The sequence below is a fragment of the Lampris incognitus genome, chromosome 13, assembly GCF_029633865.1.
Source record: "Lampris incognitus isolate fLamInc1 chromosome 13, fLamInc1.hap2, whole genome shotgun sequence".
Classification (NCBI taxonomy): domain Eukaryota; kingdom Metazoa; phylum Chordata; class Actinopteri; order Lampriformes; family Lampridae; genus Lampris; species Lampris incognitus.
In genome coordinates, this window is record NC_079223.1 from 39,101,161 (window position 1) to 39,111,211 (window position 10,051).

The 10,051-nt window shown below is 42.4% G+C and overlaps 2 protein-coding genes across 3 annotated transcripts; both read right to left on the reverse strand.

Moving 5' to 3' along the window:
• Positions 1 to 90: 90 nt before the first annotated feature.
• LOC130122382 (cytochrome c oxidase subunit 5B, mitochondrial) lies at positions 91 to 2,455 on the reverse strand. Its single transcript, XM_056291258.1, has 4 exons — positions 2,255 to 2,455; positions 597 to 667; positions 410 to 509; positions 91 to 316 (listed from the first exon to the last, which is right to left on the reverse strand). Exons 1-4 carry the CDS (start codon positions 2,355 to 2,357, stop codon positions 204 to 206), a joined length of 387 nt encoding a protein of 128 aa, XP_056147233.1. The 5' UTR covers positions 2,358 to 2,455; the 3' UTR covers positions 91 to 203.
• A 3,981-nt stretch (positions 2,456 to 6,436) lies between these two features.
• On the reverse strand, positions 6,437 to 9,735 carry dnajc12 (DnaJ (Hsp40) homolog, subfamily C, member 12). Of its 2 annotated transcripts, none has more exons than XM_056292153.1 (5): positions 9,508 to 9,735; positions 9,094 to 9,172; positions 8,625 to 8,764; positions 8,379 to 8,523; positions 6,437 to 7,071 (listed from the first exon to the last, which is right to left on the reverse strand). In XM_056292153.1, exons 1-5 carry the CDS (start codon positions 9,583 to 9,585, stop codon positions 6,989 to 6,991), a joined length of 525 nt encoding a protein of 174 aa, XP_056148128.1. In that variant the 5' UTR covers positions 9,586 to 9,735; the 3' UTR covers positions 6,437 to 6,988. The 2 variants fall into 2 exon arrangements, with proteins under 2 accessions (XP_056148128.1, XP_056148129.1); XM_056292154.1 differs by lacking the exon at positions 6,437 to 7,071 and adding an exon at positions 7,838 to 7,922.
• Positions 9,736 to 10,051: the final 316 nt, after the last annotated feature.

Below are 10,051 nucleotides of genomic sequence, written 5' to 3' on the forward strand. Positions count from 1 at the left end.
TGAATCAGTTAATTTAAAAGAACCAACTTTATCACCAATCAGAACTTGCAAGTATTGATCATACCTTTTGATTATAAAAAGGGGGAAAAAACCGATAAGTTCTTGTTCACATTTTAATGACAGGAAACTACAAGATAGGCACACATTGTGGTATCCCAATAAGGCGAACTGTGTAAGTTGCTTAGGTTGTATTAAATTTACATTTAATGTGGCAACTCGGTGTGTACCAGTTTATAGTGAGACCCACAGGAAGGGCAGCGCTGGGCATGTCCCTCATGAAGCCAGAACCACACAATAGCAGTGTTGTCCTCTTCACCTGCAGAACATTGCAATTGTATTTCGGTCAACAGTTATTATCATGTGAAAAATAGTACTTGTCTTGCATGTACAGCATCAACATAGAACTTACACAGGCAGCCTACGAGCCTTTTAGTACCAATGCATGGGACAATGTGGGGGTCTTCCGTGGTTCCAGCATACTCTTTGGGCTTTAGTATACTATATGGGTCCTGTAAATATAAACATTTGAAGCGGCTCGGTTCCGTATCTGGATTCACTTGCGTTTAAGGATAACAAAATCAGCTTGCACAAAGTACCTTTCCCTTCTTGAGGGCCTGCAAAGCCCGGCGTTCCAGCCCGGTAGCCTGCTCTTCATCTGTTGGTATACCTGCAATCATACAGAACAACGCCTGTGACAGTAATTTGACTTTAATGGGTGCAGATTATTCCAAGATGTTAAAAAAAGGTCCAGTTGCAGGCTCATCACTGGGGGGGGGGGGGGCAACGTTACAGACTATTGGTTACTTAAGTGAAGCTGCACGTCCACAAAAGGACACTGCCCATACCGGGCTGCTGGCACAGGACCAGTGGGCGTCTGCCAAGGAAAGTGGGTCTACGCCGGTGTTTCTGGGGGACCCACTCTACGTGACAAACCATCGCGACCCAATTCACAGTAGACCTCATCCAGAAGTCGTGAGGAGCGAATGTGCATAAATGAACGTTTCTGACCACTTTTACTTTCATTTCCGCATCACTTCATCTTGAATAGGTACACTCGCCGTTTCGAAGACGTTTTTCCAATAACACGGTACATGTATAGTAGGTTGCAGTATCACGAGGAGGCAAGATAGAAGTTTACTGGTTTAATAGAGAACGACTGGTACATGGGTACACCACAATCAGATGCGCGGTCACTACACTGAATGCCCTCTAGCGGCAACGTAGCATTTATAGGCCACTGTATTAATGCGAACAATAAAGTAGTCCCACAACACAATAAATCGAAGCTGATTTATCAAACACGTTATAAGTGAGACCAAATGAACGCATTTAGGCGGAGTTAACAGGCTCGGTGTTTTTGCCTCGTCAGTAAAAATATACACATTTTAAATGCTTCATAAATGAGAAAACGAGTGCATTTAGGCAGCTAAAAGGCTCGGTTTTTTCCTCATCAGTAAAACAAAATGTGCGCTAGCCTTACATTCAAGGTTATAAGAACAATTATTAGGACAATACGAACATTCAGCACCATCAAAAACACTCCTCGTTGAACGTTTTTTGAATTATTATCAGAACAAGTAGGCATGCAGCCATCAATTTGAAACAGGTTCACTCCACGTCAAATCTCATTAGGCCCATTATGTGCCATTTACTTACCCTGAATATAATCTTTTTAGGCCTATTCCAAAAATCCAATTATGCACATTAATTTTATTTACACCTCGCTAATGTGATGGGTGGGCCTGCTTGCTTTTTAGTATTGCATTCCAGCCCGGTGTACAAGAGGAGAGCGCAACGCGCACGCATATCAGGTGAAGCTATTTGGGATCTGGCTCAAACCGTGTTAAAAATACCATCGGGCGCCCTCATGTGGCTCAAAGGCGTTACTGCACGTATAAATATTAAAAGACGGAAGAAATTTAGCACATTTTATTTGGCGACCCGTCGCAGGAGATTTTATTTGGCGACCCAACCCAGCCTCTGGTAATGACATGTCTACACTATCAGAGGCCTCTACACGGCTTCAAATCCAAACGACCTTGATTCACTCTTACCTTCGGTCGCCAGTGTCGTTTGAACACATTTTGAAAGGGTACAGACACGTAGTCTTATCAAATCCCCGTTCCGCTTGCTTCGTGTCCGTGCAAACAAATCAAATTAAATTATTCAAATTTGCCGTCGTGTCTCAGGATGGCTGTGTAAACGGAGACTTTCAAAGTGAAAGTACAATCACTTATCGTGGCATAATGCTTACCACCCTTCAGGGTACCAAGAGCGCGTTGTGCAGGTTTAACCCCGACATGCTGTCTCGCCGCCTGTAACGCAGCACAACCTCGGAGGAAGAGTCGCCCGGCCATGTTTCTCCGCTTCCGTCCCTGACTGATATATGTTGTCCTGAAATGACCTCCGCTATGACTGACAGGTGTCCAATTAGTGCACGTACTTGCTACGTGCTTGTTTTCTTCGTTGTTGGTGTTATTGGCGGTTGGCAAACAACGATTTGGTGCGTTACCGCCACCAGCTGGAATGGAGAGGGGATGAGAATGTCTATTTACTTTAAAAAAAAACTCGCGTTTTTTCAACTATCCATCCATCCATCCATTATCTGAACCGCTTATCCTGCTCTCAGGGTCGCGGGGATGCTGGAGCCTACCCAGCAGTCATTGGGCGGCAGGCGGGGAGACACCCTGGACAGGCCGCCAGGCCATCACACAGGGCCGACACACACACACACACACACACACACACACACACACACACACACACACACACACACACACACACACACACACACACACACACACACACACACACCAATTCACCTGACCTACATGTCTTTGGAATGTGGGAGGAAACCGGAGCACCCGGAGAAAACCCACAAAGACACGGGGAGAACATGCAAACTCCACATAGACGATGACCCTTGGGGATGACTACCCCGGGGCTCAAACCCAGGACCTTCTTGCTGTGAGTTGACTGCACTAACCACTGTGCCACCGTGCCGCCACCGTCTTCTCAACGAAACTAGTGATTTCACGGGTTTCTGGGAGGGACTAAAAGCCTCTCTCAACAGCTGCTGCTCACCTTCTCCAGAAACTCCTACAACACCCAGAAATGTCTTTTCTGCATCTACAATTATGTCAGTTCTCTCAGATTTTCTTTCTACTCCCACTGGACAACAACATTTTTTCAAACATTTTGCTTCCTGAAAAAAAATGAGAGATTATAATAGACTATGTCAAGCTGAACACAAAAAATAATTTCAGTTTTGTATGCTTTAACCTTGTCAGGCAGCTCAGTGTAGTTTGGTGCTCTGTAGTTGCCAAGACAATTCTCAGCAACATCCTTAAATGCCTTCTGCACTATTTTCTCTGGCCCCACTAGCAGATCTTCTAACTCCCTGTCCTTGATGACCTGTATGATTTGTGGACCAACAAAAATGCCTTCCTTAATCTTGGCATCAGTTGTTCTTGGAAACATCCGTCTCAAATAGCAAAATCCATCACCTTCTTTGTTATTGCTTTCACAAAATGTTTCATCAATCCAAGTTTTATATGAAAAGGAGGCAGAAATATCTTTGTCGGGTCAACAAGTGGTTTATGTGCCACACTTTTCTGCCCTGGAATGAAATGCTTGGGGAGCAGCCAGTTCTTTTTAATGTAATGTGACTCTTTAGCACGGCTATCCCATTCACAAAGGAAACAACAGTCCTTTGTATATCTGAGCTGCATTCCTAGTAACTGCCAATATTTTAGATCACCACAGATGTTCCCGTTGTGATTTTTGTACTGTGTGTGTTTCACCAACAGTTCTATGTTATTGTAAGTTTCTTTCATTTGTACCGCATAGCCAATAGGTGCTGAAGAGTGGACATTTACATTGTGTAACAGGACAACTGTCAGGCTTAACATTGACGAATCTATAAAAAGACACCATTGTTGAGGGTCATGCGGCCAACCCAAAGCCATGAACAATCTATCAATGTCAGCGCAGAAACAGAGGTTGTCAACCTGCATAAAGAAGTTTGTCAAACGGTTGCGGAAGATAGAAATTGTTGTAACTGGTGACGGCAAACCCCATCCTTGCAATCTTGAACCAAGTAGTTCTGCTTTATCTGTTGACAAATCTAAGTCCCTGACCAGGTCGTTTAATTCTGGATGTATCATCAGATGAGGATAACCAGCCATAAAGCGTTCAACATCTGGATCAGTGCCATTTTCCACATCTGGTTCACGCATTGTAGCATCTTCATCTGCATCATCTAGGCTCCATGTCTCTGGTGGCTTCAGTACTGGTGAACTGTCGTCATGTGGCACTGGTCTCACGGCTGAAGGCAGATTGGGGTATTCAATAGATTTTATTTTTAGTAGAGAAGCGATACATTGGTCAGACAGAAGTAACAGTCCATCACGTGATCCTTCTGTTCTTGGCATATCATTGGGACTGCAAATGGCATTGACTTCCGGTACCTCTGAGCCAAGCTCTCAGGTTGACTGCACATGTTGCACAACAAATGTGAGGAGCCCAGGGTTTCTCTTGGTCACCAATTTTACATCTGAAGTAGCGCTCATAGGCTTTCTTAATAAGTGCAGTCATGGTGTGTCTTTGAGCCTTAAGCGTATACTCGCCACAGATGTAACAGAATGAATCGCAGCTGTTGCAACCTTGACGAGACATTTCTGCTGTATTAAATCTTCCTGAGGACAATAAATCCTATTTTTAAGTATACTCACTATGCTATTGCCTGAAGAACATGTGCATCAACATGCGTCCAAACAGCATCTGTAAATGTGAGCAACTTTTATAGCCTGTCTGCCAGCATCTAACCTGACTAAGCATGCCCAGCCATGCCTAAGACAACATTTACACAGCACCTATACTTGAGTGCATGCCCAGGTATGCTTGGACTGACCAAAACAGCTTGCTTTGTGGGCAGTATACTAGCACACTTAAAATATGACGGGAAATCACAAAAATAGGTTATATCTACAAAACGGTATGCCATAGGAAAATTTTAAGGTGATTTTCATGATCAGCAGCCCAAAATCCATAGAATACACCTGAAAGTGTTCAGGAAGCAACATCTTCACTGCCCACTGGCAAAAACGCCAAACACTTCATCTGGTCCTTACACAAACAAAACTCAGCATGCTTCCTGACTGACTTGTCCTCCTTAGCTTGTCTCACATCATTCTCATTGTTTCTCTCCATTCTTATGGCAGCTTCAGCATACAACAATCCCTTCTACAATCCCTGATCTTATTCACTTTCTCTTCATTTTTTGTTTGTTTTTGGGGACATTGTGCTGACCCCATATCATGATTTCCCTTGCAGTGCAGGCACTTTGCCTGTGCTTTTTGAACTCCACAATCTTCCAAATTGCAGTTGTTCTTCCCACATTTCCCACATCTTCTCACTCCATTACATACTGCAGCAGCATGTCCATATTGTAGCCAACAAAAACATCTGAGAGGAGCTCTCTCATATGGCCTCACCCTGTAACTCACATAATCAAGGTACACTCCTTCCGACAATTCCTCTACAAAAGTCAAACATGCGGAATTACTGTCCCTTCTCAGAACCTAGCCATTCTTCTTGCCTCACGCACACCTGCAACATGCCGAAGTGACTCGGCCTCTACTGACGGTGAGTTATCACTCCCTTCTTCTTTGCCTTTAATCCGAGTGGGAAGCAAGTCACACAGAGACTCCTAAATATCTCGATCTTAAGGGCTGTATCTCTCTGATGCTTTGAGATACAATCAACGATTGGGTGAAGGGAGTAGGATAAGTCTTTCCACCTACCAAATCTCTGCATCGTGGTTGTACAACATCCAAAGGAAAGTGGGGAATGGGGAGAGCCCGGAGAGAGGAAACAATAATATCCAGGCTATGTTTTGGTCATGCAGGATTAAATAGTACACTATCTAAAATAGGAAAACACGATAAAGGAAGGTGTGAATTCAGTGATCAAGAAGAAACATTAGAACGTGTTATGCTTTACTGTCCAAAATATGATGCTGCAAGAAGGGAAGTGATACTGAACCTTAAGGAAGTTATGATTTGACTTACGTGATCTTATACAGCGACGTTCCAAGAAAAAGTCTTATCCGTTTTTGTTTCAATATCTTAGGAGAATGAATTTGATAGAAAGAATATAACTTTTCTTAATTTTATGTATTTTTTCTTTTCTTTTTTGAATTAGTGAATGTATAGATTCCCAACCCACACGCCATTCCAGTTGGTGGCAGTAATCCACCATAACGTTGTTCGCCAACCGCCATAAGATTAACACGAAAAATCGCTGCATCAGAATTAATTTAATTATGACAACAACGTGGCTCCTTCTGCGGATTGGCAGTTTACTCTTACTGTTGATACTGAAGAACATTTGATAAAAAAAAAAGAAACCAAACAATAAAAACCAACTCACCTGGTTAAGTTGCGGATACCATCTTTGACAAGTAATGTCTTTATTTTCCCTTATTGCACAGCCGCTTAAAATATTTAATATTTTTTAAACGCTAAAGAAGGTGAACATACATCAAATGTGATGATTAAAATTTAACTTATCAGTGACCCAAAATAGACAAGTACCTGAGGAAAAATACTTTTACAGACAAGCTGGCATATTTGGAACTGGTGTGGTGGTTCCAGTCCCCAGATTGTCTGGGGAATCAAATTAAAATCAGAGTTTTGTTTCAAAAGATTGGGGGAAAAAGTTATGAGCAATTCTCCACTGTGCAGTAAAGGACACAATACATTAAAGAACTTGAATGGTATATGCTGTCACACAAAAGATGCAGTTGCTTGAGTCTTGCTAGGCCTGTTTTCACATTTAGCCAACTACTTCAACTTAAAAATAAATGATTTACATTTCCATACGACAAAACCATGATCACACAACATTGGTACAATAAATAACAGGATCTGCAATTACAATAAAAAGACATCACTAACATTTAAACAAAATGTAACTATTGGTCAATTTAAATTTCATAATTTCTGAACTTCTGTAGTAGAGTTGATGGTGAGTCAGCAGCCCAACGGAAACGTCGATGGCTGCCGTCACCTTGAGAGAAATGATGCAAAATTAATTCAACTAAGTTTATAGCTTTGCTTGAAATATCTTGACAATCAAAACTCTTGCCTGCTGCCACACAAATACTGAAGGGTTTCAGTCATGGCTCATACACATTTCCCTTTTCAAAACTCCATCCAGACTTTTTGTTTCTTTACTATATTTGTCTACTTTGGTGGATATTCACAATGGTAATGGTGCAATTTGGACACACGTTCCTATGGCTGAGTATTTCACATTATTTTCCAAAATGACCAATGCCACCATAAGTAAAATGCAATGGGTCTTGGAATCCATAAAACGTGTATTAATTGACCAGTGTGTAGGATTTAGGGGGATCTATTGGCAGAAATGGAATATAATATTCATAACTCTGTTTCCATTAGTGTATAATCACCTGAAATTACAAATTGTTGTTTTTGTTAGCTTAGAATGAGCCCCTCATATTTACATAGGGAGTGGGTCCTCTTCCATGGAGCCTGCCATGAAGCCCAGAACGGACAAACTAAGCATTGGCTTTAGAGAGGGTCTTTCATGTTTTTACCTTGAAGTGGCAGTTTAAAATGGGTGGCGCTGTGCGAATGCACCAGTTGGAAGATGAAGAAGAAGAAAGAAAACCGATTAAGTGGTTGCTGATGCTGGCTTTGTGTTGTGAGAAGTTTGAGAACCCAAATTTTGACAAAAATAGCACAAGAAAAAGCAAAGAGCGGGAAACCACCTCGTCAGAGAAGCAAAAACATACACCCATCCATCCATTATCCAACCGCTTATCCTGCTCTAAGGGTCGTGGGGGATGCTGGAGCCTATCCCAGCAGTCATTGGGCGGTAGGCGGGAAGACACCCTGGACAGGCCGCCAGGCCATCACAGGGCCAGAAGTGAAAACATGAAGAAGCAAAATGAAATCAGGGCAGGTGATGGCAGAAAACAAGACTATTTAACTAAATACATTTCCTAAATCTATCTAAAGGAACCTCATCACCTGACATTATGGCTACTCGGTGCGGTCGTAGACATAGAAATCGTTTTAGAAGTTGCTACTAGCACCTGAAGGCCACCGTAGGTTCTCCTACATGCTTGGAAAGGGAGGGGTGAGTATAGGGGTATTCAGTTGGCTGCATTTGCAACCTCACTGCTAAATGCCACTAAATCTTACACACTGGTCCTTGAAGACTACAGCAGTTTTTTTTCAGGCTTTTCCAGACAATTTTTGTGCAGCTTCAAAACTTTTCAGTAAAAATTTTAAAATAAATTTTCCATTTATCGTACAGACTTTCAGCACATTTCAAACTATACTTACTTGAGGATGGCACTGCTTCATAAGAGGATATCCCTTGTGTCTCCTGTCCAAAATGAAGATTCTCCCCTGGACAGGTGACCAGGAAGTTGGCCTTTGAGCCTTCCAGCATTGGTTTCTTCTTCGCTCTCACAGCCCAGTGCATTGACTGAAAACAGGATGCCAAATAAATTACCGCGCTCTGTTGACATACAGGTAGGCAAATTGCTTTGGAAACCCAACAAAAATCCAAATCACAAAGTCACATACTGTTTTCACAGAGTCATTCAAGGCTTGCCAGTCACGAAATGGAAGAGAAACCCCACTTCTTCTCCAGAGGTCGTAGTTTTTTCTTTTGCTTTCATTGCATAAAACTTCTTTGGCTTCCTGTAACTTTTGAAAGTCTTCCACTTATGTTTTTTTTTGGTTGTTGTTTTTAACAGAGAGAAAGGAAGAACAGTCAATGGCATGACATGGAACAAGAAAGTAATAAAAGGAGAACCAGTGCACCCATCCCCTTTGTATGCCCTAGTATGCTTCTTTCCATCAACATACTGCATGGTTTCACCTAGCGTGGGACGATTGACTAGCTGTAGGAAAACAACAGGGCTGCAAGCTTCTGTTTCGCGGCCTTGCCTTCAGCCATTACACAACATCTGACTTCTCAAAACTGACATTTGCACCTGAAATGTTATAATAAAACGCCTCCATTTTGTCACCAAATGCCCCACATACACACCTGCTTTGGGGCGGTCTAGATGTTTGTCCGGGTGACAAGCCAAGGCGCGAATCTTATATTCGTTGGCAATCTGTTCGGTCTGTAAAGTTTAGGGGAGAGAGAAAAAAAACTGTTTTATGAGATTATTTCTTAGGAAACTGCCCACATGCGCTAGCTTAACACCGTCAACGGGGTACGTGTGGGCTCCGGCTATTCTCTGGCACAATGAGTAACTCGTAAACTACAAATTTCCATATCTTTCAGATGAAGTACGACATTTCGGCGTGCATAAACGTTTCTCCGATACGTTTCTCAGCTCCCAGAGCTTTCACCCTGACCCGAGGTTAGCTCGTTGTGACGCGGGGAGCAGGTATGACCCTGACAATACCCAGCAAATACGCCGAGACCGTTTTGGCGTAGATAACACGAATTTACCGACGACAGTTCATCGCATCCCAGTATCCCGTAGTAGTCCTCCAAGTCCTCTAGTTTACAATTCAAAACGCCCTCCATAAAACAGAGATATGTGTTTAGAAAAATTGGTGAGAGATTTCTAAAAAAATAAATCGTGGGGTTATCTACAATCCTTCTATCACAGCTGTACGGAGGCTGCCCCCTCGCTGCTGTCTCCGTTCTGCCGCTTGAGAGGTCAGGTGGTCTCTGTAGCCAACATAATGAAGTGGATGACAGTGTACAGATTTGTCTTTACGGATGTTACTCATCTACGCTCATGGTTAACGTTTTATTTATAAACCGCGTGTATTTTTTGTTTTGTTTTGTTTTGTTATGTTTTGTTTGTTTTTGCTAATTCTTTAACTTACATTACTGGAAAATAGTCAAACGCAGGCTTCCCGTTTCGCCATTCTTTAAATGTGATTTTTTTTTTGTTTCCACGTCGCTTTTCAAATTCGGAATTTTTTCCCCCCCTTATTTTCGCCACATGACATTTTTTGTTATGATCTGACGTCACCGACGTAAA

Coding starts and splice junctions, on each gene's coding strand:
- LOC130122382 (XM_056291258.1), bottom strand. CDS start 2,357: ATGGCCGGGCGACTCTTCCTCCGAGGTTGTGCTGCGTTACAGGCGGCG. Junction 668..2,254: donor TCTTGGTACCCTGAAGGGTG/GTAAGCATTATG, acceptor GTATGATTGCAG/GTATACCAACAGATGAAGAG. Junction 510..596: donor AGGCCCTCAAGAAGGGAAAG/GTACTTTGTGCA, acceptor TTATATTTACAG/GACCCATATAGTATACTAAA.
- dnajc12 (XM_056292153.1), bottom strand. CDS start 9,585: ATGGAGGGCGTTTTGAATTGTAAACTAGAGGACTTGGAGGACTACTAC. Junction 9,173..9,507: donor GATGCGATGAACTGTCGTCG/GTAAATTCGTGT, acceptor TAAACTTTACAG/ACCGAACAGATTGCCAACGA. Junction 8,765..9,093: donor TCTAGACCGCCCCAAAGCAG/GTGTGTATGTGG, acceptor AAAAAACATAAG/TGGAAGACTTTCAAAAGTTA.